Source organism: Penicillium hordei, assembly GCF_028827395.1.
Source record: "Penicillium hordei strain IBT 12815 chromosome Unknown utg000003l_segment0_segment0, whole genome shotgun sequence".
In the NCBI taxonomy this organism is placed as follows: Eukaryota; Fungi; Ascomycota; class Eurotiomycetes; order Eurotiales; family Aspergillaceae; genus Penicillium; species Penicillium hordei.
Genome location: NW_026623144.1, coordinates 4138586 through 4165722, shown reverse-complemented (window position 1 = coordinate 4165722; position 27137 = coordinate 4138586). Strand labels below are relative to the sequence as shown.

General features: G+C 46.1%; 7 protein-coding genes across 7 annotated transcripts; 5 read left to right on the top strand and 2 right to left on the bottom strand.

Moving 5' to 3' along the window:
* Nucleotides 1-1059: 1059 nt before the first annotated feature.
* Nucleotides 1060-2879, top strand: N7537_006794 (putative MFS phospholipid transporter (Git1); the record flags this gene model as incomplete). Its single annotated transcript, XM_056897851.1, has 6 exons — nt 1060-1233; nt 1343-1941; nt 1991-2009; nt 2079-2389; nt 2443-2713; nt 2766-2879. The coding sequence occupies 6 exons, from the start codon at nt 1060-1062 to the stop codon at nt 2877-2879; spliced, it is 1488 nt and encodes a 495-aa protein (XP_056753636.1).
* A 1711-nt stretch (nt 2880-4590) lies between these two features.
* On the bottom strand, nt 4591-6247 carry N7537_006793 (sugar transporter; the record flags this gene model as incomplete). The annotated part of the gene is made up of 3 exons (XM_056897850.1): nt 4591-4924; nt 4980-6051; nt 6127-6247. Coding segments are annotated over 3 exons (1527 nt in total), but the record flags the coding sequence as incomplete, so codon positions are not given.
* A 933-nt stretch (nt 6248-7180) lies between these two features.
* Nucleotides 7181-9821, top strand: N7537_006792 (beta-glucosidase; the record flags this gene model as incomplete). Its single annotated transcript, XM_056897849.1, has 3 exons — nt 7181-7400; nt 7468-7945; nt 8006-9821. Coding segments are annotated over 3 exons (2514 nt in total), but the record flags the coding sequence as incomplete, so codon positions are not given.
* Nucleotides 9822-12916: 3095 nt separating this feature from the next.
* Nucleotides 12917-13776, top strand: N7537_006791 (uncharacterized protein; the record flags this gene model as incomplete). Its single annotated transcript, XM_056897848.1, has 3 exons — nt 12917-13116; nt 13174-13547; nt 13595-13776. 3 exons carry the CDS (start codon nt 12917-12919, stop codon nt 13774-13776), a joined length of 756 nt encoding a protein of 251 aa, XP_056753633.1.
* A 743-nt stretch (nt 13777-14519) lies between these two features.
* Nucleotides 14520-15529, top strand: N7537_006790 (PEX11 family protein). The gene is made up of 3 exons (XM_056897847.1): nt 14520-14602; nt 14804-15281; nt 15343-15529. The coding sequence occupies exons 1-3, from the start codon at nt 14536-14538 to the stop codon at nt 15512-15514; spliced, it is 717 nt and encodes a 238-aa protein (XP_056753632.1). The 5' UTR covers nt 14520-14535; the 3' UTR covers nt 15515-15529.
* A 395-nt stretch (nt 15530-15924) lies between these two features.
* On the bottom strand, nt 15925-16067 carry N7537_006789 (uncharacterized protein; the record flags this gene model as incomplete). Its single annotated transcript, XM_056897846.1, has 2 exons — nt 15925-15939; nt 15990-16067. The coding sequence occupies 2 exons, from the start codon at nt 16065-16067 to the stop codon at nt 15925-15927; spliced, it is 93 nt and encodes a 30-aa protein (XP_056753631.1).
* Nucleotides 16068-19540: 3473 nt separating this feature from the next.
* On the top strand, nt 19541-21877 carry acuF (phosphoenolpyruvate carboxykinase PCK1; the record flags this gene model as incomplete). The annotated part of the gene is made up of 4 exons (XM_056897845.1): nt 19541-19722; nt 19782-19857; nt 19942-20142; nt 20537-21877. The coding sequence occupies 4 exons, from the start codon at nt 19541-19543 to the stop codon at nt 21875-21877; spliced, it is 1800 nt and encodes a 599-aa protein (XP_056753630.1).
* Nucleotides 21878-27137: the final 5260 nt, after the last annotated feature.

Genomic DNA, 27137 nt, shown 5'->3' with positions numbered 1-27137 from the left:
GTCTACTTTGGGTTATATGTAGTGATGGATATAGGAATTCCATGTGTTGGCTCTAGAAAACACTTTATAAATCAATTGCAATGAAGACTCAAGCCTGAGGATTCACCTGAGTACGGAGTAGTGTATTCCGTCATACGTAGGGCTGAATTGTTAACTTTATGGCTTTTATAAAGACCTGGAAACCGTTGCTTAGCATTTTGGCCTTGAGCACATAAAGTTTAGATGTGTGTCAAACCTGCCCGTTTTCCACTATCCTAGTTGGGCTACTCGATCCTTCCAAAATCCTTTCGTTTGGAGACTATTCCATAAACAGGCAGGTGCTGCCTGCCTCTAAGACCAACGGGGAAATACCGAAGCACGTGCAGCACGTGCGTATCTCATAGGGATATGGGCTCCCTCTATCAAACCAGGACATTTGACACCTGGAATTGATTTCCATATGGGAATCGGGAAGCCGCGTGTTCACTTGGAATACCGATATCAACCCATCTTCATGGAACTTTCGGAGTGACCGAGTTGTAAGAGTGCAACCTACCCCGACCGACCTATCTACATAGACATACCATTGGTTGGATAATGGACCGTGATATTTCTGGGGTGTATCATTGGCCTACAAATGTATTAGACTGGAATGCTCAAAGCTAAATGCTTAGAATCAAGCTTAGGGCCGGGGTCCCACTAAGTTCCGATATTTGGCCAAACACAAGTTTTTACCACTCTATGATAGGTACCAGATACGTTTCCCCATACGACTTAGATTGATGCTATTCCCGGAATTTCTTTTTCTTTCTTTTTTTTTTTTAAAAAAAAATTGTCAACCGTTTCCCCCCCATGGGTTTTATTTATCTTTCCTCTCTGCTTCATTTCTCTTTTCCCTTCTCTATTTGCAGAGACACCTCTTGCTGATCAACGCGACTCTTGTTATTGTGATCGGGTGACAAAGTAACTCCCGTTGGTCTCGTGCCAGCTTTACTATCCTTTTGACCTCTAAGAGGCTCAATCTCACCGCGTGATTAAATACAGTCAAATTCCTTCTTGTTATTCCTAAACACGATCGAAATGACCGAACCTCAGTCCTACTCCAAGGAGATGACCGAGAAGGGCGTTGGTCCCCTCGAGGAGAACCCTATCGAGATAGCGCCTCTCGACAAGACGACGAAGGGTCGCTGGGAACGAAGTTGGCCCACTATTGCCTGTGGTGCTGGTCTCTTTTCAGATGGCTACTTGAATCAGGTATGTTGTGTTTCGTCCTCGTGTGCGCAGCCCCGCAGCTACAATGTTCCACATGGGTGAACAGCTTGGCGGACTTTTATTTAATCTTTACTGACAACCTTGGATCTAGGTCATTGGTCCCGTCGGCACCATGCTGACACAGATCTACGGAGATGCATACACCAACTCGACAGCCCAACAGAATGTCTCTTCAATTGTCTTTGCCGGCACTGTGGTCGGTATGTTGATATTCGGATACACTAGTGATCACTGGTCACGCAAGTGGTCTTTGATGATCTCCACCATCATCCTGTTTGTCTTTGCAGCACTCGGTGCTGGATCCTACGGAGCTGGCGGCAGCTTGGGCGGCATGCTTGCTGCTTTGACGGCTTACCGTTTCTTCTTGGGAATTGGTATTGGTGGAGAATACCCTGCTGGGTCAGTCGGCGCCGCAGAGAATACCGGAGAACTCAAGAGCGGCCATCGCAATCGCTGGTTTATCATGTTCACCAACTTCCAGATCGATTTCGGTTTCGTGGTTGCGGCTTTAGTTTCCATGATTCTCGTCTTGATCTTCACCGAGAAGCACCTACACGCTTGCTGGCGTGTAGCTCTGGGCCTGGGAGTAATCCCCCCTCTGAGTCTAATGTACCTCCGACTGAAGATGGATGAACCTGAGGAGTTCAACCGGGAGCGCATGCACAAATTCCCAATCTTGCTGATTATCAAGTAAGTACGAGATCCCCTAATGCGTGGACTTGTTGACTGACGAATTTAGATTCTACTGGAAGCGCTTGGTAACAACCCCTGCCTAAATGTTGCTTTTATAGACTGAACCGACTTAACTGACTGGGTGTGATTTATAGGCTGTTGTTTCTATCATCTGGTTCCTTTACGACTTCTCTGCCTACAGCTTCGGTATCTATTCTTCAGCCTGGCTAAAGATTATCTTGGGTGACTCGGCTCCCTTATGGAAGAGCTTTGGCTGGACTACCGTGGTCAATTCTTTCTACATTCCAGGTTCTGCCCTTGGAGCCTTCATGAGTGACTGGATTGGCCCTCGTTACACTCTTGCCATTGGTGTTGGACTCCAGGGCATCATCGGGTTCATCATGGCCGGATGCTACAAGTGGCTTGCGACCCCAGAGAATGTGGCAGCTTTTGTCGTCGTATTCGGGTGAGTTTACTAACTTCTTAGACTAGCAATTGCCAATGCTAATATTTTGACAGAATCTTCTCTGCTCTCGGTGAAATGGGACCTGGCGATAACATCGGTCTCTGCGCCGCCAAGACCAGCGCTACTGCTATCCGTGGTCAATATTACTCGTATGCTGCCGCATTCGGGAAGATCGGAGCTTTCGTGGGCACCTACGTAATTCCAGTCGTCCAAAAGAACGCACCCAATCCGACCCGTGCAGGCCAGGACCCATTCTTCGTCTCCAGCTCACTGTGTATCTTGGCCGCATTCATGGCTATTTTCATGATGCCGCAGATTGATCAGGTATGAACAGCTGCAGATAGAGCACCTTGTTTATGTGCTCACCTTTTCTTAGGATACTATTACCCTCGAGGATGCCAGGTTCCGCGACTATCTCGAGGCTAACGGCTATGATACCACACAGATGGGCGCCAATAACTACCAGAGCGACACTCGCGACCAAGAGTAATCTGATCACAGCCCTACTGCGCCAGACACATACTTGCTCACCCCTTTGGGCTGTTGTGTTCCAACCAACCTTACTTAATTCCATACGCGGCAATGCACATTCAGTAAAACAAACGAGAAGATACCATTCATGAGACAGCGACTACTCGGCCCTTGCGACTTGAGATATCCCATTCCCTGCCCCTGCCCCTGCGACATGACCCATGAATGTATGAAAGGATTGCGGTCATATTTATTTGATCTGCTGGTGATGAATTTGGCGGGATGGAAGCTGAACTCCTGACTTGTATTGACAGTCAATTTAATTCAAGTGGGAACTTCGATGTCGTCCACATACATAACCAGACAAATAATCCTTGGAAATGGCTTACTACTCACTACTCGTACTTACGAAGGTCCAGACTCTAACAGTGTAAAAATGTAAAACAAATTGCAGTCATCTTGAGACTGCCTCGTTGGTATTCTGTGTCTTTGCATACACCTGCGAACATACTTGGGATGTCGCTGGATGCTGTCTGGCCCAGGACTGGTACTCACTATATCGCATCAAGGAGATCTGCTGGGAGGATAAATACGCTCTTCAGCAGAGCTTGCGAATAAGAATCCATTTGCTTAACTTAGGATGGGATCTGGCAACCCATGAGTATACCTATGTACTTGATTTCCTCTGCCACTCCTTGGCATTCCCCTTCCGCTTTAGTGCTTGGACCTTGCCGCTTTTTGCTCACTGAGTTGAATTGAGCACGCCCCTGAGTATTACATAGAGTTGTCAACATCAGTCAGCTATACCATATATTGTTCGTACACCAGCTTTCGGTCAGATTAACTAAAATAACAAAACCCGCTATTTCAACAGGACCTCGATGACTAACTGTAATATACACTTTTGTTTGGTATGCTTGGTACCCATATAATACCTGGTTTCTACCATATATTCGGACTTCGTATTCGACTGTAAAGATATACAGTATGCAGGTGTAAGGCCTGTCAACCGGGTAAGATACAATGGCGGTGGAGAGGAGTGAATTGTATTATCTCTATATACCAAGACTAAGTCTTGTCAGAAATAGTCTAAGCCTCATTGCTGTAGGCTCCGGTAGAACGCCAGGGTTACTCAATTTTGAGTACTTGAAGTCGTTTCTTGTAGCTGTTGCTTGAGTTGACCTTTGAACGAGGCATTCGCTGTGATGGTGGGGCCTTGGTACTTGGTTGCATGTACTCCGAGACCCTTCAGTCCTAAATTTCTTTTGGCTATAGGGTATATGCCACTCGTCTGTAGTCTGCATCAGTCTTTAATTTTGGCATGTTTCAAATTAGTGCCAAATCAATATTTAATTTCTTTTGTAGATTTCTAAATGTCGGCCTGTCGCAAGGACATGTAGGTTGTGAAATGACTCAGAGTCCGCGGTTGCGGTACTCCAGCTCATGGCTCAAGCTTCAAATGTGAGTGTCAATCAAGAAACAGAAAACCGTCAATAATTAAGCGTATAACTACTGTCTGTACCTGCAATCGTGACCTTGAGCCAACATACTATGTGATTGTTTGGTTTTATATTTTAGGCTAACTTGTTTTCACCGGTTCAAAGACTATAAATATGCACTCCAATCATTTCTAGCTACCCTGATTGTTGAAGTATTCGCATTCGACATATAGACAGATGATGCACCCCACACCATTGCAGTTCCTCTCTTCTATGGGCTCTGTTGAAAGCTCAAACGCTTTTCGCTGTCCCATCAATCGTTCCATGAACAGTTTTTTCATTCAAACTTGCCCCTTCCACTTCCAATCGATCAAATACCACAGCCATCTGCTCTAACGTATGTCCCTTGGTCTCGGGATAAAGGAAAAAGACAGTGATCCCGTACAATATCAGGACAGCCACAAACACGAAGTAATATTTCCAGCCTAGGATATCCAAAGCAATGGGATTGACAAATGTGTTGAAGATGAGGGCCAACGTGGACGCCATCCAAGTCATACTCAAACCGCGACCACGCCACTGGTATGGCCAGATCTCAACTGGATAAGCAACCAGGAGCGGTGTACTGTAGCAAATGTCAGGAATATATTGCGTCCACAAAGGAAAGAATTCCCACTTACATTGCAATGTCATACCCCGCATAAAAAAGGAACAGGAATGGAATGACGGTAATGCCCACAACTTTTGTCCCAGAATTTGCAAATGATCCCGAGCAGGCTGTGATGATGATATAGCTGGTGAACATCAAAGCAAACGAAAGGAGAAATAGGACACGGCGACCAAGTCGATCAACCAGGTTGGCTCCAATAACAGCAAGGATGATGTTCCATATTTGCAGACACCCAGATATTAGTGTCTGTTCTTTGACGGAGCTAATACCAATAGTATTGAGGACCATGCTGAGGTAGTATGTGACAACACCGTTTCCGACCCACTGCGAAAAAATGCCTAGGGTGACGGTGATTAGCAGCCTGCGCCGATTTCCCGGTGTAGATATCAAGCCACGATAACCTGCAGTCACCGGAGATTCTTGCTCTTGTGCTAGTGTTGTTTCGATGTCGAGAATTTCAGCTTGGGTCCCAGGCGAAGAAATGTCTCCGTTTGCATGTGTGTTGATGAGGATCTGCCGAGCCTTTTCTCCCTGGCCAGTAATGAACAGCCAACGGGGACTTTCGGAGCATGAAACAATACCAGGTAGAGCCAATACTGGACAAAGCAACTGAAGCATGCACACTGTCCTCCATGTCCACGATGTACCATAGCTTCGGGTACCATAGGCGCACCACGCAGATATAGCAGCCCCCACATGGAATCCACAGAAATATAATGAAGTGAGTATGCTTCGATGAGATGGATAAGCACACTCGGTAATAATCAACGGCACGACATTTACCCAGATGGCTGATGGAATACCGAGAAAGACACGACCTATGATAAAGACGGTAGAACTCTGGGCAGCGGTTTCCAACACAAAGCCAATAATCAACGGGATATAGGCGAAGTAAATTGTCCTTTTCCGGCCAAAGAAGTTAGAAGCCCAGGCTGCCATCGGGCAGGCAATAAGAAAAGCGATCCAATATATTGCGTTGATCAATCCTAGCCAGGCGGAGGAAGGATTGTTCATGAAGGTCATCCAACTAGGAAAAGCTTGTAAACTATTCATCATTGATCCATCGTAGCCAACAGTGGCAGCTTTTCATAGATAAAAATTAGAACCGATATCAAGCGCAAGTAGAAACCAGTGGTGGGGAATGGCATTATACTTACCATAAAAACATAGGAAGATCAGCGAAAGATTGAGGCGAATAAGGTGAGGTTGTTTATACCAAGATGTTTCATCTTCTGCCATGGCTACAGACTGTTTTATCGAAGGTATCAACTTGAGATGGACTGAGAAGAAAAAGACAGTCACTGGTCTAGAATTTTGGCGATATCCCCAACTTGGGCCTATATATAAGGAGTTTTCAGGGGCCTATACTCTATGGTTATGTCTTCTTATTTGTGGAATCAATTTAATCACTCACTTTAATCTACCTTACTTCCCTACATCAGCAAAGAGTCCTCGCATAGTAACTAGCACTGATAGAAATGACTGATATCTTAGTTCGCTTGCATCGAAGACCAGCTTATCAACCTCCATTGAATTGGATTCCGTTCCTTTCCGCTCTTGTGTTGCAAGTGATATCTTAAAGCAAGCAATTGAACACCTCATTGGGCAACTTCGTAGCGTATCTTGCAATCGAACAACCGGGGTGACTTTGTCCACCCTACTTTGGGCTAATCAGGTATTCTATGTGTCACCGGAGAGATTTCGCTTTTTTTTTGAAAAAAAGAAAAGATTTGTCATATTCAAAGGAGGCCAATGAAAAGTTATAACAATGTTTTAATCTGACTTCTGGTTGGTCCTCGCGGGCTACACAACTGCTCCAGGTCATGGAGTCCAGTCACATAAATTATTCATTATCAATAAAAACTAAGATATGAAAACTAATACCAGGTTCCCCAAAGCTATCTCCTAGTTATCAGTGGAGATTATATCTCCAACGGAGCATCAAAGTTTGGGGGTGGAGGTGGCGTTGGGAAATAAACATTGCAAATGGGCTAATACTAAGATAAGGCTCATTTTACGACACAACAATCGGGCCACTCGAATAGCTTCAGGGTGATCACTAATGTAGACCGGTTAGAATGTTCCCATCTCCAATCACACAAGCTTCCGAAGTTCAGCCGGTGGTTCTGATGCACGCTACAGATATAAATTCAAGATAGAGCGACATTTGTCAATGCAAGCTTCGTCCGTAACCTACTCAAGGTTTAAGCTGAAGTTGCGATCAAACGTATCACCATGCCGCTCCACATCGAGAGGCTCTTAACAGAGCTGTCAATCGATGAGAAAATTGCCCTTGTTTCTGGCACAGACTTCTGGCACACGGCCAGCATTCCTCGATTGCAAATTCCATCGATACGGCTTTCAGATGGACCTAATGGTGTTCGAGGAACCAAATTGTTCAATGGCGTTCCAGCAGCGTGCTTCCCATGTGGTATGCATGCAATTGATTGTTTCTGGTTTTATTTTTTGGGAATGTGGGGTAACATTTTAGTCTTTAGGAACCGCAATTGGTGCAACATGGGATGTGAAGCTTGCACGAGAAGCGGGAGAGCTACAAGGAAAAGAAGCCATCGTGAAAGGCGTTGCCGTCATTCTTGGGCCAACGGTGAATATGCAGCGATCGCCGCTCGGAGGCCGAGGCTTTGAGTCATTCAGTGAAGATCCCATTTTGTCAGGCAAGCTTGGTGCTGAGATTGTCAACGGCATCCAGTCAACTGGTGTGTCTGCTGCAATCAAACACTTCGTTTGCAATGATCAAGAAGACCAAAGGCAACTGGTTGACAGCATTGTGACTGAGAGGGCTCTCCGAGAAATTTATTTATTGCCTTTCCAGATTGTACAACGAGATGCTATACCAAAGTGTTATATGACTGCTTATAACCGCTTGAATGGCGTACACTGCAGTGAAAACCCTGCTTTGATACAGGGGATTCTTCGCGAGGAATGGGGTTTTGATGGTCTCGTGCTATCAGACTGGTAGGGATTGCACCACTACGAGAACGCGAAACAGAAGACTAAAATTGGATTTGCAAATAGGTTCGGTACATATTCTACAACTGAGGCCTTGAAAGCCGGATTGGATTTGGAGATGCCAGGGCCATCCCTTGTTCGTGGTAGGCTTATCACACGAGCATTAAGCTGCGGCAAGCTATTGCCACATGAGCTCGATTGCCGAGTCCGTGAAGTGCTCAAGTTGGTCGATCATGGAATGGCATTGAACGTTCCGGAGAATGCACCCGAGAGGACACTTGACACCCCCGAGACAGCAAATTTGCTCCGAAAGATTGCTTCGTCTTCCATCGTTCTGATGAAGAACGACAACAACATTCTCCCTTTCACCACGGGAAAGACTACCGCAGTTATTGGGCCGAACGCTGCGTTCGCCGCTTACTGTGGAGGTGGTTCAGCCGCTCTTTGTCCATATCGTGCAGTTTCTCCTTTGGAAGGCATTCGGAGCCAATCAAAGTCAGTCCAGTATACTCTAGGATCGCCGGGGTGGAAAAGATTACCTTTGCTTTCAGGCCTATGTCAGAGTGCAAATGGCTCGATGGGTTTAGACATGATGGTCTATCTCGAAGATCCATCTATCAAAAACAGGAGTCCAGTGGATCACATTCACGTTAGTAACTCCGAAGTGTTTTTGATGGATTATAAGAACCCCAAAATCAAAGGCTACCTCTACTACGCCGATTTCGTTGGAACACTAATTCCCGAAGCTTCTGGCCAATATGAGTTCAGTATCACTGTTGCAGGAACTGCGAAACTCTATGTCGATGGGCAATGCGTGGTCGATAATGCCACCAAGCAAACCCGCGGGGATAGCTTTTTTGGAACAGGGACGATTGAGGAGATTGGATCAATCTGGCTTGAGGCCGGGAAATCTTACAATATTCATGGTGAAATGGGAACAGATCCAACAGTCACATTTCAACGTCCTGGCGCCAGTGGTTTCGGCGCTGGTGGAGTTCGCTTTGGGGCGGCCAGGAAGTTTTCCCTCGAAGAAGAAATCGAAAAAGCTGTTAAATTGGCGAAAAGCGTGGATCAAGTTGTTCTTTGTGTTGGCCTCAATGGTGACTGGGAAAGTGAAGGCTACGACCGACAGAACATGGATCTGCCACCAGGAACAGAAGAGCTGATTGACGCCGTGCTTCAAGTGAATCCTACCACAGCGATTGTGGTCCAATCCGGCACACCAGTCACTATGCCTTGGATTGATAAGGCACAAGCACTGCTTCAGGCCTGGTACGGGGGGAATGAAACTGGGCATGCTATTGCTGACGTGCTTTTTGGTGCCGTTAATCCTAGCGGAAAGCTGCCTTTGACTTTCCCCGTTCGCAACGAGGACAATCCTGCCTATTTCAATTTTCGCAGTGAAGCCAATCGAGTGATATATGGCGAAGATGTTTATGTGGGCTATCGATGGTATGAGAACTCTAAGAAACAGGTACTGTTCCCTTTTGGACATGGCCTGAGCTATACCACATTTAAGCTATCTTCGCTGTCTATTGACTTTGAAAGGGACGAGGTCCTTGTGTCGGTGAATGTCGAGAATACGGGTAGCTATGATGGCGCATATGTTGTGCAGGTTTACGTCTCGCCACCACAATCCCAAGTCAACAGGCCGCGAAAAGAGCTAAAGGGATTCTCAAAAATATTCCTGCGTCAAAAAGAACAGGAAAAGGCTTTGATTCGCATGAATCGAAAGCACGCGACTAGCTACTGGGATGAAACACGTCATTCTTGGATCGAAGAAGGAGGAAAGTACACTGTCTATACTGGAGACTCCACCTCGTCTACTCCTTTGAAGAAGACATTTCACGTTCCTAGTACATCCTGGTGGTCGGGATTGTGATTATTGTAAAAGTCATTCATTGCCTTCTGGGCAAGATTGTGTCTATGGCCTTGTGATAGCAGAATCTCACTTCCTGTCGCATATACAAATTTTCGTCTCTCACCCCAAACATATGTTGATATACCTACCTATTGAATGAAGAGTCACTCTGTCTGTTAGACTTTATGTTCCATCTTGTATTACGTGAGATCATGGGATTCTGATGGGCTAGCGCACAAAGTAAAAGATCCTTACAAAGAGTCGGGATATATTCACATACGCTGATCGTACGAAAATCTATTGAAATTCTACAAAAATTGAATTGACCAGTCAGTGCCCAAATCTGGATGTGAAACGAAAGTGGAATACCCAACCCTCAATCGCCTGAATATCTTAAAAGGTTCCAGCAGCGTCTAATGCATTTAACTTGGTATTTCGGCCAAACAGTCTCTCCTGTATCATTAGAGTCAGAGAATGCTTACTGCTTCCTCAATTTCCAAGACAGTCGAGAAGAAGACAAGCCCGTTGCAACATACCACGCCGGAAATAGAATCTGTAACAAAATGGGCGAAATATCTGAGTGTATCTACGAAAATGCCCTGTGTAGTCATATGGTCGTTATCGGGAGAGGCGACTGAAATCACGGATAGGCGTCTCCAACTCCGTCGGCCTTGTGGGGGTGTTTCATGGAGGTGTCCGGTGGAGGTACCCGGTGGAGCCTCTGCGACTGAGCTTATGGAGACACTCGTACTATAGACAGATATTTAGCAATTCTATCGTTATCTAAATGTGGGGTAGAAATTGACTGTGGTTTGCTGCGCCACGAATTCCATTTAAAGGACATGGGCATATTGCCGATCTACGAGAATTGAGTATTACCGTGAGAAGGGCTCATTCAACACGCCGTTACAACTTCAAAATTACCCATATCCCCTTCTCAAATCAGTCAGAGACATTTAACCATCCCTAGTCCGGTGGTGTAAGCTGTGCCAAGCCCTCCTCCTTTTACGACATTCCTAAAACCACCATTTGCTTTCGTACGGAGAAGACAATTAAGGAAAATATCCCCGACTAGGCCGCCAACCATTGTTTCCGTACTTATACCTTCGGCCTAGGTGTCGCAAACTACGCAGGATTTGACACCGAGCAGGCTAAGTTAGAGCTCGGGTTTGACAAAGAGCTCTATTTCCTCACCTATGCCTTTCACGAATAGGAAAAAAGCGAGGAGGGAATCAAATAAGCAAACTTTTATTAGAGGTATAGGGCGCTATCCGGCCTAGAGAATGGATTCTTAAACAGGAGGGAAATATATCTAAAATAGAATTCCACCGCTGAGTGAATAGGCTGACTTAGCGGCGGAGGCTATGGCACGTTATACTATTAGGTTTCGGGGTTTTAGTAAGAGTGTCAATCTTCAATCGGCACTTCTTACCCTTGGCTCTAGTCAGGATCTTATAGGCTTGTCGTCGGCTTTTGTGTATGCGGACGATATCAAAGCTATCTGCGAGAAATGGCCGCGGATTGGGTATATCGATGGGATTCGTGCTTTGACCCAAGAGGAGGTAGGACGGAAGCCGGGTTGTCTTTTCGAAGGCTACTAGGGTGATTTCGACCCAGGTATGTACCATGTATCGTGCTTTAAAGGGCTGCAAGGCTCTTTAGATAAGCCATCAAGTTCCTGGTTATAAGAGATTGCAATCGTACCATCGTTGCCATTGCTTGCTGTACATATCGTTTTTTCCTTTTCTACCTGATACCGTGTGAACCATATAACATTAGGTACCAGACATACCATACAAAAGTATACATTAACGTTAGTCATCTATGTCCTCATAGATTGTTGAAATAACGGGGTTTATCATTTTTGATTAGAGTTGTCAACATCGGTATCTATACCATACGTTGTTCGTATACCAGCTTTCTGTCAAAATACATAAAACATAAGTCTTGGTATTTTTAAAGATACTTTTTTAGTAATATAAAATACTTTTTACTTATATTTGTTTTGGTTTTGTAATTCAATTGCTATATCCTTTATATATATATATATATATTTGATTTTTTTGATTTTGAACGTATAAGATTTAGTTTGTTTAGTTTGCAATATATCAGAAGCTGTAGTTATTGAAAGAGGACTTGTTGTAAGTCAAATACCTAAAAAATATATAGCTCAAATCCGTATAATTTATGTAGTCACGAGTCTTAGCATGTTCGCACTGTCTATGACCTAAGTTGGGGGGTCCGACCCAAAACCCAACGCAGCCCGGGTTGAGTTGGGTTCTGTGGAAGTCTAGTTGTAGATAGGCACTCGAATATCTACATCGCCTACCGCCCACTATACACAGGCGATATGCACCTCCTAGGTGCCTATGAACAGGCAATGCCGCAGTCTACTTAAATAAAAGGAATTTATAGTTAGTTAGGCGGTCGGGGTATTCAATTTAAGATAAGGATACCCACAAACAAGGGCTAGCCTTGGAAAATTGTCTAGTATATGACATCTCAGAGCATAGGATATATACCACTAAAGGGAGGATATAGTAGAAATTCTCGAGCCTACCTATATGATTGATTTCCACTGCCACCTTTTTGCTTTCCCTTTCTGCTTTAGTCACTTTTAGATGGCGCCTATCACCCCATGAAGAAAAGGCTGGCATTTCAATGGGATCTTTAATTCTGGTAAAATGGCTGTAAGTAATTGCGCTATAACCTATTTGGGCACTTAATAAATATTGCTATTCTAAGCTCGATTCTCCTAGGAATACTTTGTCTTCTTGGTCCCATGATTTTGTAGTCGGGCTTTGTAGGACTACTAGAGTTAGGGATATTGGATCGGTTTACTTGGAGATCCCTGGTAGGTCGTAGCACAGAGACGAACAGAGAGGATCGTCAAAAGTTGATAGAGAACCGCTTCTCTACTGATAAGCGTATGCCTCTAGAGTTCTATAAGCAATCGTATTTCTTTGTAAGGCTCTAGATATACTTATAATGTCATTATGATGTCATATGCATCTGTAAGATCTCTGCCTTTCTTATTCAGGTCTATCCCAGACATCTCAAAACTGTTTCAGCTTGGTTGGATCAATAGTTTCGCTTTTCTGTCGATCGCTGAAGATATGTCTGACTTTTGGTTAACGGAGTATATCCCCCACCTGGTGGTACAACCCGCCGATGCGCGTCTAAACCCACCCGAGGGCTACCTTTTCGTTCAGGATGGTCTTATTATCTCCTGCGGGGTATTATACGCCCTTTTATATGTATTTCTTATGATGCGAGTTGTTAAAGATGGGGTTTTACCCGGATCAATCAAGTTCCTGTACGCTGGCAAACTTCCCACGGTATATTACACTGGGTGGCTGACTGTTTGCTTTAGGTCTTTGACATTGGCGTATGAATTATACTACGCTTTTGCGACTACATCAACGCGGCTGGAGAGAATATGCTTTCTTGTTTGGTTTGAGCTTGACCTCGCGTTTGTCGCGCTTGCTCTCTGGCGTGTCCATGGCCCCGATCAAGGAAAGCGCATTGCCGGAGAGATGCTTGTATACTGTATAACAGCTCTAGCAGGGTTGAGGTACTTGGGATATCTCTACCCAGATGACCGCGAGCAGATTACAGCATATTGGACTGGTATCCTCTTGCAGCTTCCGGCTGGGTGGGTGTACGTGTATGGGCTGGTGAAACATCGTTCTCTACTGGGCCATTCCCTTGAGACTTGGTACGCAGCTTGCTTTTCCCGGTGCCGTGGTTAGGATGTTTGATTAATTGTCATTATAGGCTCGTGCGTTATTTAGGTTGCCTCACGGCTTATGGTCTTTTTATATGGCGATATCTCAACATCCCTCGAAACTGGGAGTATGTGGGATCATTTTGGAATATCGCGGTTATTGTGATTACGCTTATTCCGGAGACAGTATATCCTTTCCTATATATTTGGGTATTTAATCAGAACAAAAGCAAGGTGAAAAGGGGTTAGATGCGGCATTGTGAGGTATACTCCACAGGGTTGTACATATGACATGAGTTTACAGATTTGAAGGAATACTCCCGCACTGAAAATCGTCTTTGAATAACGGTATTTTGAGACGGTAGACTATGAAATGAAAATGATGTTTACAATAGTTTACGACTGCGAATACCTCTTTCTCACGGACCTGCTTACCCTAACCGCACAGAAAGGGCCATAGGACGAGGTAAAGCGCCTAGGTAGGGCGAACAAGAATGCATGATTCAATGTTGATGCTATTCGTTGGGGATGTTGTTGACGGGGTGCTCGGATGAAATTGGGACTAGGATTGACTTTGTATATAAGGCCCGGAGGAACAATCTTGAATAATGCCGAGCATAAAATGGGTATAGAATGCGATTATTCGAAGACGCAATGTCCGAAGAATGTGATAACGCTGACTCACGTGAAAAACAGAAAGTGACAAGCCGAGTTAGTAAACAGTCGCGGATATGGAAATCAAGCATTTCAAGGGATTTCAAGGGATTTCAACAGAATAAAGTCTCAATTACCACAAATGTTGTAATAATCGTAAATACCATTACATTGTAACCTCCGGATTTCTCCCCACACGCACGAGATCAGCCGAGGTCGGTCTTCCGGCTCCATACGCCAGTCAATTACCGACTCCCTTTTCCCTTGTGAACCATCACATTTGACTCTTGACATCCTCCATTCTTAGGTGTCCGAAGCTGCATTTTATCCATTTCCATTGACAACAGCCAAAAAATGGTCGCTAACACCCTCATCTACCACCCTGCGCTGGCGCACTGGCTGCGCTTCGTCGCGACAACCGGTACGTGACACATCCTCAGAATCCAAAAAGCAACATTCCGGCACCTCTATCCGTACACACACACACAAAAAAAAAATCCCATTTCACATCACGACCACAACAAACCCCCCAAAGCAAACCCCCTATGTGTCGGGAACTCGGCCGAGAAGCCCAGCGGAGTTCTACCCGAACACTCAAGCTAACCATCCATGCAACCTATAGTTGGCCGCGATAAGCTCCTCCGCACCATCCAATACTTCTCCCGATTCTACGCGTGGTACCTATACCGGACGAACAAGCCGCAGTCGGCGATCGACCCGTACAATGCCGTGAAGAAGCAGTTCGGCACGACCCGCAAGATTATGCGTATCGGCAAGTTCCTCGAGCATCTCAAGGCCGCCGCCGTCGCTTTCGATAACAAGAGTCCCGTCGACCCCGTCCTGCGCTACCTGGCTATCGGTCGCCAGCTCGGTTATGCCGGATACCTGACTCTCGACGCTATTACAGTCATCGATGTCATCGGAATTCGGAAACTGTCTTCCGCTAAGCGGCTGCAGGAGTCCGCCTACCGCTCCTGGGCTGCGGGTCTGATTTTCAGCACTGTGGCTGGTGTTTACACTCTTGTTCGTCTCCAGGAGAAGGAGAAGACTATTGACCGTAAGGAGGGTGAAGGTGTTGTTGAGGCTAAAAAGATTGAGAAGTATGGGTTCCCTGCTTACTACCCGCATGAGAAATGGATGTTATGCTGATATTTTTATTAGGGAGCGCTCTGCTGCTCGGATACAGCTCCTCTCTGATGTCTGTGATCTGGCTGCACCTTTGACTGCTGTTGGTGTCCTTAACCTCGACGATGGCCTCGTCGGTATCACAGGTACCGTCAGCAGTTTGATCGGTGTTTGGTCCCAGTGGCGCAAGACCGCCGGGCCTGCCTAAGCGGTGTATACTTTGTTCACTAAGTGGGGGCTGATGTCTCTACTTGGGTGATTTTGGGGTCCTGGTTCCAGCTTCTGGTTCAGGAATGGGGAGGAAGAGGAGGTATTCTTATTGCGCACTCTATATCCTGATGGTTGTTTCCCTCGCCTGTGAACAGTCTTCTATCTTTTTTTTTTTTCCTTTTTTTCTTTCTTTTGGAAACGCGCTCACGTCGTTTCTTTTGTTTACGTACATAACAATCGCACTTGGTTTCGGATAGATTTGTATTCATTCTCTTCGTTGTCATCATATCATTGCTACCTATGGACATATCGATATTCAAGTCCAGCCCTGGCCCATCCTCGCGCCATCTCTATACCACAAACAGTCCCAACTCCGATACCTTTCACTCAAAACGCTCGAGGGATGTGTTAAACGGGGCAGGTCTAGGATGGTTAGTATAAGATCACATAAAAGTACTACAGAATCAACATACAGCGCCACAGGCGCCACAGCTCTTGCCAGCGCCGTCAGCGGCGGCACCGCACTTAGGGCAGGCAGCGTGTCCGTTCATTGCTAATAATAGATGGAGTAGATCTGATGAGGCGTTAGCAACCACCAAGGTCCTCATGAGATATAGAACGAGACACAACCCTTGCATACCTTGATCTAAGTAATTTATTTAAGAAATGATTATTCGGAGATGTGGGAGAAATGAAGTAGACCTCGTTGGGCGAGAAAATTGCTGACTTTTCTACCCCGCCTGACTGGTGCCCCGCTCAGGGCTATTTTGTTGCAGCACATGATTTGATAGCCTTCAGGTGTTACACGCTTATATAGATAGGCTAACGCGATAAAAGAAAATATCCTGAAGAATGGCTCAACTTTGCATAGGTGCGTTTTCCATAGCTCTAAGAATCTAGCGGGCTCCGAGTCCGACGGAAATGATTATATAGGTTATTTCCTCTGTGCTCTGCTTATTCCCTCCCCCCTAGCATATTATTAAAAATAAACCTCGTCTCTGTGAGATAAATTCTTAATGAACTTAAGTGATGGTTCAATTCATATGGACTCTTGTAAGGACAGTAGGTTTCTTTTTCTATAAAGACTAATTTCGAGCGGTATTGATATCATTAGTTCGGATATCCCTCAGACTGCTGATTCCCCCATACCGCCTGTCTCACTTATGGAAATGTGACAGAAAGCTGGTATACGAACAATGTATGGTATAGATGACCGATGTTGAGAACTCTAACCAACTAAAATGACAAAACCCGCTATTTCAACAATCTGTACGGACACTGATAACTAACTATAACAGTGCCAGCCGCTGGCCAATCAGGTAGAGAAGGAACCGCAGTATAAAGTTTAAATGGGCTTGGATTTTTGGCCAACCGTGACCGATTGTATTCCTTCATTTGACATCATGGCATTTCCTGCGCCGATGAACACAATCGCTCCGAGTGGTCTATCCGACAACTCGGTCGACAGCCTTCGTGGTCTAGTTGGTTATGACGTCGGTCTCATATCCTTTGACATTCTTGGTAACAAGATTGACATCCGAAGGTCTCCAGTTCGAACCTGGACGAGGGCATCTTTTTTTTGCGCTCCATAGATGTTTCGCTGAACGTTAATACTGAATCGCAACAATAACTTAACTACTTGGCTGTAGCATTTGATAACACACTGTCAAGCATGCCGTTGATCCTTGCCCGTACCTTCCTAATTCACCATTGCCGACATATTCGACTTCGGAAAAACGCACTAGGACGTGGCATCTGTTAATCCACAGGCAAGGCAAACCGAATTGCAATTCAAAAGCCCAACTACATCATTAGATGAAAATCGCCGAGGCATGCATGTCACGGGCTAATCCTCTGTGCCTTTTTACTGGTAGCTCATTAAAGTATACCCCGCATCCGCAGTTCGAGCTAGGATGAGACCACGCGACAATTTCCCCAGATAAAAGCCAAGACGCCAAGAAGTGCGCGTCGACTGAAATGTATACTGGCCGGAGCAATACTGCCCAATGTGACAAGTCATGGGATTGGGAATGAGATTAGGTATATTGATTTCCTAAGCTCTCATATTGTAGTTGAACTCAGTTTCTGTAAAATGAAGTAATAATATCAACAATGACGTGCAGCCGGTTGGAGTCAGTTTCGGGGAAAATAGGAGACAAGTCAATCTTCGTGCCCCTTCAAATTGGCCCAGGCCATTTTCAAACAGCCGGCGCTGGTTGGGCAGATATTTTGGATAGGTAGACTCGAATGAAAGACAAGAACCATATCACAACGGGTAAATTAGGAAGCTAAGTTTCAGAAATGATTGGCTGTGATTGATATCAAGGACCGAGAATCTACTAGTTACATGCTAGTAACGTTGGTGAATGTTAGTCCGGATAATGGACATAAAGAAGAAAATGCGACGGGTGTGGACGAAAAAGGGCAAAGCGAAGTTCCCGGAATGCGTGAATAGATTCATTGAAGATCACGTCTATGTCTATACATATTCTGTTTTGTGGAGGAGACAGGGGGAAACCCCCTTTCTCCACCAGCCCTTACTCCTTCAGGGTATGAACAAAAAAAAAGCCTCAAATTCGTGACATACTTTCAGCTGGTATTCGTGTCACACGCAAGGAAAAAAAATAAAAATAAAGATCAGCAGGGTTTAAAAAAGAGAAGTCACTACGTAAGATGAAACAAATCGCGCAAAAACAACTAATTGTTCCACGAAGAATGGCTCCGGGTGGAATCTAACCAAAGAAACAGAAAAGAAAAAAGAAAAGGAAAAAAAAGAAAAGGTCACGATCCCGAGGCCCGTAGCCGGTTCGGGATCCACCGCTAACGGGGAGAAGGATCTGGGGTTGACTGTATCGCACAAGCCACACCTGTAGAATTGGACATCCCGAGAGGCGACGGCGACGGCGACCGATAGAAACTCTCACAATCATGGCCGACCGCTCATGTGCGATATTATTTGGGAGTCATTCTTCAAGGTCCGTGGTCTAGGCCGTAGCTTTCGGCGTTGGGACGTAATATGCATTGGTTTCGCTAGGGCTTGGATGGAGACCCGGATACTACTCGGAGCCTGGTGTTGATCTTATTGCACAACCACAACGAGCGATTATCGTCATCCAGCAAAAGCCAGTAAAAAAAGGGCCTAGGACCCAGCGGCAATATCTTCTGCCCACCCGACCATCCTAGGAGGTGGAAATGTATGGACTCTGATTGGTCCCCGCCGCCGCGATCGATGGATGCATGTGCATCATCGTCGGCTGGTTAAACGCCGTTATTTGCTCCTGAATTCTACTCCCAGACATTTCGTTCCGATCTTTACAGCCGAACCTGTCATCCGGGTTCAAAGAAGAGATATATCAATTTTTTTTGTCTTTCGCACGGGCAATACATTCCGATATCTGCTCGGGTTGATGCAAGCTGAAAACAGAAGAGATGTGAAGTGAAGGGTCAAGTTCCAAGATCGACAAGGTTATGTCAGCTCCCCGCGATTTTCGCCTGGCCAAACTATTACCTTTTTAGAAGTATATCAACCTAGTGAAGTCATTGCGCGTCATTCCTCTCGTCCGTAGATGAAATCCTAGATTTCGAGAGAGAAATAAACCTCATGTTCAATAAGATACAAGGCTAATTATTACATGATTGACGAAATTATAAAAGTTAACCTAGGGTGTGTGCCGCATCCGTCAGAGCAAGCATAAAAGAACACATGAACTGGACTTATCAAATTTCCCCTTGTAAACTACTCACTAAAATATATCAATGAGTTATTTTTGATTTTTGATTCTAGAACTCATCGCCTTCTCGGTCATAGATCCCCCTAGTTCCGAATCAAGTTCGTGCCCATTTGAACCACTCGGGTCAAGTCGGACTGCGCCTCCAGGCATTTGCAACCCACAGTGCTTCATCCCATCACCAACCGCGTGTCCGCTTCAGCTCGGCGTTCAGCCCCGACATCACCCGTGGAACTGTGGAGAAACACTACCGAAAGTGCACGAGAACCTCCTTCATACCAAGACCGATCGTGACTATGACCTCTGCTGGAAAAGATTATATACCCCTCGGCCGCTCCAGTTCTCCTGGTCCTCTGGCTTCAGATTTCTCTCAACAACAAATCGCGAAACAACGCAACAATAACTATCACTCTACTTCACTCAGAACAATGGTTGCCACATCTGTTAATCGCACTGCGCTGCACCCCGGTGGTGTTCAGTATGTTGCCTTCCTACCTCACTGTCCTTATCTTCTCGTCGCTAACAGTCTTTACTTAGGCCTAGCAAGGGTCACACCGAGCTTGAGGAGGAACTTCACGAGACTGCTCACATTGACTACGACCGAGTTTCCATCGTAAGACCTCGCCACCCTTGCGCTTGACATTGGATCATGTCTATGTCGCTGTCTTAGCTTGCCTCATTGACTGACATGACTTAGATTGCCAACCCCTCTGTTCCTGCCCTCTACGAAGATGCTCTTGTCTACGAGACTGGTACTGCCGTCACATCTAGCGGTGCTTTGAGCGCATACTCTGGTGCTAAGACTGGTCGTTCCCCCTCCGACAAGCGCATCGTCCAAGAAGCTTCCTCAGAAGGCGATATCTGGTGGGGACCCGTAAATAAGCCCATGACACTTGATGTGAGTAACTTTTGCTTTTTTCTTTTTTTTTCCTTTTTCTTTTTAATTCTTTGTGCGCGATTTACTGGATATCTCATTGTCGATGTTGGGAGCATACACCCTTGCAGATGGGCCCGATGAGAGATCCACTTGGGATCCCTTGCATATGCATCGGGAGGTCAAGCTTTTCGGCATAACTTCGTGCAACCCATTGGAATGCCGTCTCTGCCGAAATATACCTCATTCCCTCTCATCTTGAGAATATTTCCCTTTGCCCGTTTCTTTGCCCTTCTTTTTTTTTGCCCCCCAATTTGCCCCTCGGCATTCAGCTGCGGCTCCACGATCCCCGCCTTTGGCCCGAGGTCATCACGTGCATGACGTCAATAAGGCTGGTGACTAACATTTTTCCCCATAGGTCTGGCGTATCAACCGTGAGCGTGCTGTCGACTACCTCAACACCCGCAACCGCATCTATGTCATCGATGGTTACGCCGGCTGGGATGAGCGCTACCGCATCAGCGTTCGCGTTGTCTGCGCTCGTGCCTACCACGCTCTCTTCATGCGCAACATGCTGATCCGCCCCAAGCGTGAAGAGCTCGACCACTTCCACCCCGACTATGTCATCTACAACGCCGGCTCTTTCCCTGCCAACCGCTTCACTGAGGGTATGACCTCCGCCACCTCCGTGGCTATTAACTTCGCCGACAAGGAGATGGTTATTCTTGGTACTGAGTACGCCGGTGAGATGAAGAAGGGTGTCTTCACCGTTCTCTACTACGAGATGCCTGTCAAGCACAACGTCCTGACTCTTCACTCCTCTGCCAACGAGGGTGAGAATGGTGATGTTACCGTCTTCTTCGGTCTGTCCGGTACTGGCAAGACCACCTTGTCCGCCGACCCCAAGCGCAAGCTGATTGGTGACGATGAGCACTGCTGGACCGACACCGGTGTCTTCAACATTGAGGGTGGCTGCTACGCCAAGTGCATTGGTCTCTCCGCTGAGAAGGAGCCCGATATTTTCAACGCCATCCGCTTCGGTTCCGTCCTCGAGAACACCGTTTTCGACCCCATCTCCCGCGTTGTTGACTACGATGATGCCACCCTTACCGAGAACACCCGTTGTGCTTACCCCATTGAGTACATCGACAACGCCAAGATTCCCTGCGTGACCGACAACCACCCCACCAACATCATCCTGCTCACCTGTGACGCCCGCGGTGTCTTGCCCCCTATCTCCAAGCTCACCCCCGAGCAGACCATGTTCCACTTCATCTCCGGTTACACCTCCAAGATGGCCGGCACTGAGGACGGTGTCACTGAGCCCCAAGCTACCTTCTCGTCTTGCTTCGCTCAGCCCTTCCTGGCTCTTCACCCCATGCGCTACGCCCATATGTTGGCCGAGAAGATCAAGGAGCACAAGGTCAACGCCTGGCTCCTGAACACCGGCTGGGTTGGCGCTGGTGCCACCACTGGCGGCAAGCGTTGCCCTCTCAAGTACACCCGTGCCATCCTGGACTCCATCCACAGCGGCGAGCTCGCCAAGGCCGAGTACGAGACCTACGCTACCTTTAACCTGCCCGTCCCCACCTCTTGCCCTGGTGTCCCCAGCGAGCTCCTCAACCCCGAGAAGAGCTGGACCGCCTCCACTTCCTTCAAGGATGAGGTTACCAAGCTTGCTGTCCTCTTCAATGAGAACTTCAAGAAGTACTCCGACGAGGCTACTCCTGATGTCCTCGCCGCTGCTCCCCAGGTTTAGAGGGTTTAAAGCGATGGTTAAAAATTTCTTTTTCTCCTTGTTTCTTGTTCTCCCAAACAGGATGAATAGGTCATTTGCATGGCGTGCTTCTCTTTTTTTTTTTTGGTGATGATCTTCGGATCCTCTCGCCGACGTCTGCCGCTTGTATCGGGACGAGCGATGGATATGCTTTGATCTCCCCCCGATTTGGGTTTTTTTTTATCTTTTGCCATCTATTTTGACTGGCTGAATGGAGTTATGTAGTGATATTAACGAAGCAATTTTCTTACAATAGTCAATGCAATCATACTTTTCAGGACTGATTTGAATCCTTTTCGTATCTAACAGAAATACATGTATGTAATATGACAATATATAGTACACGTAACTCGACGAGAGTTTCAACGGACTATTAATATGCACTTTTCTTGGATGAACAGTGCTGCTTATATTGGCAAGACCCCACCAAATACCTATCGCTTCTAGCCTTCGGATAACAGGATATGGGAGTCTGCTGTTGAATAGCTTATTTCTTTGAATTATTCTCAAGTAAAGTGAGAAGGTAAATTATCAATGCTCGGTACAATCTACCTAAAGTCCTTTCCTGACGTTGATACCTCACCAATCGTAAGATAATGATGCATTGTCACATTTCTCGCCGCAAAGGTACGGACAGCGCAAGTGATCATTCAGCGACCCTATGCCGTGGTAGAAGCATAGCTGATGTGCCTTAATTCCACAAAAGTGTGTGTTGGAACAGTGATTCTCGTCCATCAGGGAAGCGCAGTCTGAGTTCGAGGGAGGCATTCGTCTCCCATGTAGAACGCAGCCAAGACCCTATGGAAGTTGGTGGGATACCAACTCTTCGCCCCAAATCGCCATTGCCACAATTCCCCATCTATACTAGAGCCTCTTGGACCTCTGCTCTAGCGACGGCGTTCATAACTCCAATTGGATAGACCTATGATCATGTTGATGATATCTTTAGCGGTAGGTAGGTGGACCTCGGCAGAAAAACAGAAGAAACTTTACTTGAACAGTCATCTGTATGAGTATAACCCTAAGAGCATGCTCGTGAGCTTCCGATGTCGAGACACGTTATATCGAAGATTGGTCCTTTCCTATTTGTACTCGTCGCTATCGTCGCCATCACCTCTAACGTTCTATCGACTGGTCGCTTACTTCCCATCAACATTGACACTATCTTTCACCGACGAACAGTAATCGACGACGATTTACAGGGCTTCTCATGCCCTATAGACCCTCCTCTATTAACGACTAAACGGACTGAATTCGACGCCGGAGGATGCGTTATCTACGGCTACCCCTCTACTAGCGGGGTTCTTATCAAAGAGGCCGATCTTCTTGATATGCTTTTCCTATCGCTCCCCCGCTCTCATAAGTCGCAGCGCTTACCTAGTGCCGACGATAAAGAGAAATTCTATAGTCTTATACGGCGAACTAGTGCGAAGTGGTGGCCGAGTAAGCGGGCTTAGATCGAGGTGTAGATAGGCTAGAGGGAGATTACGGAGGAATAAGAAAAGGTGGCGGTATTTGGTTAGCCGATAAATAGAGTAGGTATATAGGTATTGAGGTTTAGGAGTGCTAGGCAACTATTAAAAGATTTTGGGAGAATAAGTTTGGCGATGGATATGGAGGAGAAGATATAGATAATGAGAGAGTATGGCGCTACGTTTGTTGATGTCACGTAGGTGGAGGAACTTTATAATTGATGACCAAATACGTTTTTGAGGCTGAGCCTTGGGATGGGTACTTGTGGAGAGGAATTTCAATACATGGGAGTGGTAGGTACAGTATAAGCGTTACCTTCAGTCTCTTATCCTGTAAGGGTTGTTATTTCTAAAGAGATAGGCAACTTATAATAGCTACTTTGAAAGCCACTAGATCTAAAAATTCCTCGACGAGAAAGTTAAAGCGCCAAAAACAGTGTCGTCGTAAGATAAATATGATAAAGAAGGAATCTAAATATAGCAAGATATGCGATCTGTATATGTACCGGATAATGCCTGGCACTCGAGACCTTTCCTTTTCCGGTTTAGTGCTCACCCCCTTGCCTCGTTTTGATCACTGAGTAAAACCGAGCACGTCCCCGAGTATCCTGACTTTGCCAGACATCACACTGCAATCACAGTTAGATTATCACATAGACACAGATATCAGAGCCACTAAGCTTGTAGTATTACAAGTTTGCTTATACGGACTTTTAGGGGAAAGTTCTTCAGGTTACTATCCAAATTGCCCTTCGACGAGTACCGAAACCCTGAGACACGTCGCCTGCATCCATATAGTGGACCTTATGGAGCGTGTAAAGAATTTGGATCTATGACATCGATCTGCTCACTGAGTGTAGGGATGAGCGGCCTGAGTAAGCTACATCAATAAAATGGCTAGCCCCATCACGTGCAACCCTTCCTATTTAGATCGCCCATCATCCTATCAAAAAAGGACTGGCGCCGTTAACGTGACCGTTCATCCTAGCGGTCTCTTCCTATTCAAGTGAAAGGCCATAGTGGGGAGACTACGACATTGCCCATGGACGGGCTGGTGGGCATTGCCCACGAGTTTTATATAAGCGGGAAATTTTTGTAAGCAGAATTCCTTGATCTCATAACTTGCATTATTTATACATTTTGGCTTTATATTTTTAAGTAACTTGATTATATATAGATAGGATTATATATAGATAGCAGTAGAGCGCGCCAAAAACCAAACCGCAACCAAACCACAAACCATCGCGGTTCCCCAATGGGGTATAAATATACATAAACTTTAAAAATAGCCCTACAAAGGGTCTTGAAAATAGATATAAACCAGTAAGGTTTTATACACGTGATTTAGCGTATTAAATATACCCCACTTTAAACCCCATGGGGCCCCAAGAACCATTGCGGTTTGAACCTCGAAAACCAAAAACCGCAATGGTTTCTAGAACTGGCCCCAAAAACCAAACCATTTGCGGGTTTGCGGTTTTTGGCGCATTCTACCCGCGGGTGACCCTCCGAGGGTCGTGAGGGTCACTCGCGGGTCACTGCCAGGTCTAATTGCCCGTGGGCGTATAAGGTGGCGCCCGTCCATGGGCATGCCCACCGTGGGCATTGCCCGCTTACACAAGGCCCATGGGCAATGTCGCAGTCTAATACTGTTTATACCCTAAATTGGAGCCCTAGACCTAGTGCCGGGTTAGTCCGGGTTAGGTTGGGTTCTGCGGAAGTCTACCTCGACCTTTGGAGAAGTCAACCGTTTCTTGGTGCGGCAGGCATCAATATGGCCCTGTCAATAAACTCATCAGGGACAGTTTCAGGTCTTCATGGGCCATGAACTCTGAAGCCCACGGTTTCTGCAATGCGACACTGGTTTTTAACGCTCCAATACTGTACCCATTTGAAGCTTTTAAGAATACCTGAGAGCTACTTAATCTATTTAGTGCCCTGATTTTCTTCGGCCATTCCCAGTAGTGACGCTTTGAGACATCTCTTAACATGGCTTCCGCACCTCCCACCCATTCTAATCGATCTAAATCCGTCAAAAAGTCCATGCGCCAAAAGCAAGGTCGTCGCAAATCAAGCCTAATGAAAAAAAGCGTCTGAATACAGCAAGATGGGCGACGTTGATGTCTGTGTGGGCATACGCCTTCGGGAAACCGGCCAAGTATTTATCTTGTTAGTGGATGCTTCGGGGCTTGCCTAGGACATCTCTAACCTGGGTGAAATAATCTTTTGGTGTAAACTTGGGGGGTGCCTAGATATTAGGAAAAATGCGCTAGTTTGGAGTGGAGACTGTTGTTACCTAATAATATTCAATAAACACCCTACGCCCTACTTCTTTCAAGTTATTTAAGAAGAAAAAGAAAATGAATTGTTAATCATTTAATTTTCTTGTCAACCCTCGCATTTGTGAGATAACCGATTGTTTAATCAACAACTGCACGTTTGCTTGCCGTTGACCTTCATCTTTCACCACTATGGGTATTGTACTACTCGTCGACGATGTCTTACAGACCATATGTCTATTCTGTCTATTCTACTGATTGTCGTGGAAAGCGTCGTTAATATTCTGTACTTTCGGTAAATTCCCAAATAACCGTTGGTTGCTTGTTATTGTTCATCAACATCATGTCTCTTCAACCGGTGTCTTTGCTATTAGCCCGCGTTTTAATTTGCATTCTAAATATTGATTACCCATACCAGACTTTGCATCAAGTATTGACTCGGTATATATGCCTTTGTAGAATTGGAACCAAAAAGGTGGGCACTACTTTTGTCATGTTTCATATTACAGGGCGCTGGGTCTAATGCCACCAGGGACAATGGTTTGACAGCCGATCATTCCGTTATGGGGAAGCCCTTGACCGGGGTCAAATGTAACGCTTTCTAGGCTTCCATTTTCCGGGGGACCTGACTAAATTTCGGACGCATCCAGGCTAAGACTCTGGCTGCTAGTCTACCCGATGGGGCTGACTTGGAGTCAGGATCGGCGTGAGAGCTTATACAATAGTACCGTTTTTGCCGATCAGCATTTGTTTACTTTCAGTACTTATTTCAAAAATGCTTCTGATGCATCTGTCATAGCCTACTGGCACCATAACCAACGGGGACCGGAGACGTCTTGTACGAGTAACTCGCTCGACGATACCCTGTTGATTGGTCTCCTCTTTCGTTGATCGTATCCTTTGTTTTCTCCTTCCCTCTAGCCCGCATCCATCGTTCTAGATGCGACCAGTGTGGTCTTTTCTTGTCATTTGCGTCATTGCCCAACGGGTTTGCGCCCCCAGCTAATCGAGAGGAGTTGCTGGACCCCTCTTTGCGGGGGCATAATGGGACTCGGGGTGGCGGGCCGATCCCATGGTATGGGGTGCGCCCAATATGTGCATGTCCAGTCTTGTGGGGGGCGGGGGTAGCACCCGGGTTTCCGTATGCACTGTGTAGTATGTAGAATTAGGCAGTGGGACGGCTGCTGCGAAGGCGTACGGATCCTCGGTGGAGGCATAATATTCGCCTGTAGGTCTTACGGAAGCCACCGCCCTTATTGGTTCTTAGCTCGTGTTGTTTGTCTTGTAGATCCTCATGTCAACTAATGTCAACTTCATGTTCACAGGCCGTGGACTCCTCGAGAACAGTCATCTTATCTGCTCCGTGACAAACGCCGAACTCATGTCACAACCCATCCCTTTATATTTTTTGCGCTTATACGGAAAATAGCTTGATATGGGAGACCGATATCAGTCGAAGCCTTAGCAAGCAGGGAGAACCGATTATGCAAT

Excerpts from the sequence above, each read along its gene's own strand:
- N7537_006790 (XM_056897847.1), top strand. The coding sequence starts at position 14,536 with ATGGTCGCTAACACCCTCATCTACCACCCTGCGCTGGCGCACTGGCTG. Across the intron at positions 14,603-14,803 it reads GCGCTTCGTCGCGACAACCG|TTGGCCGCGATAAGCTCCTC; the intron begins GTACGTGACACA and ends TGCAACCTATAG. Across the intron at positions 15,282-15,342 it reads GAGGCTAAAAAGATTGAGAA|GGAGCGCTCTGCTGCTCGGA; the intron begins GTATGGGTTCCC and ends TATTTTTATTAG.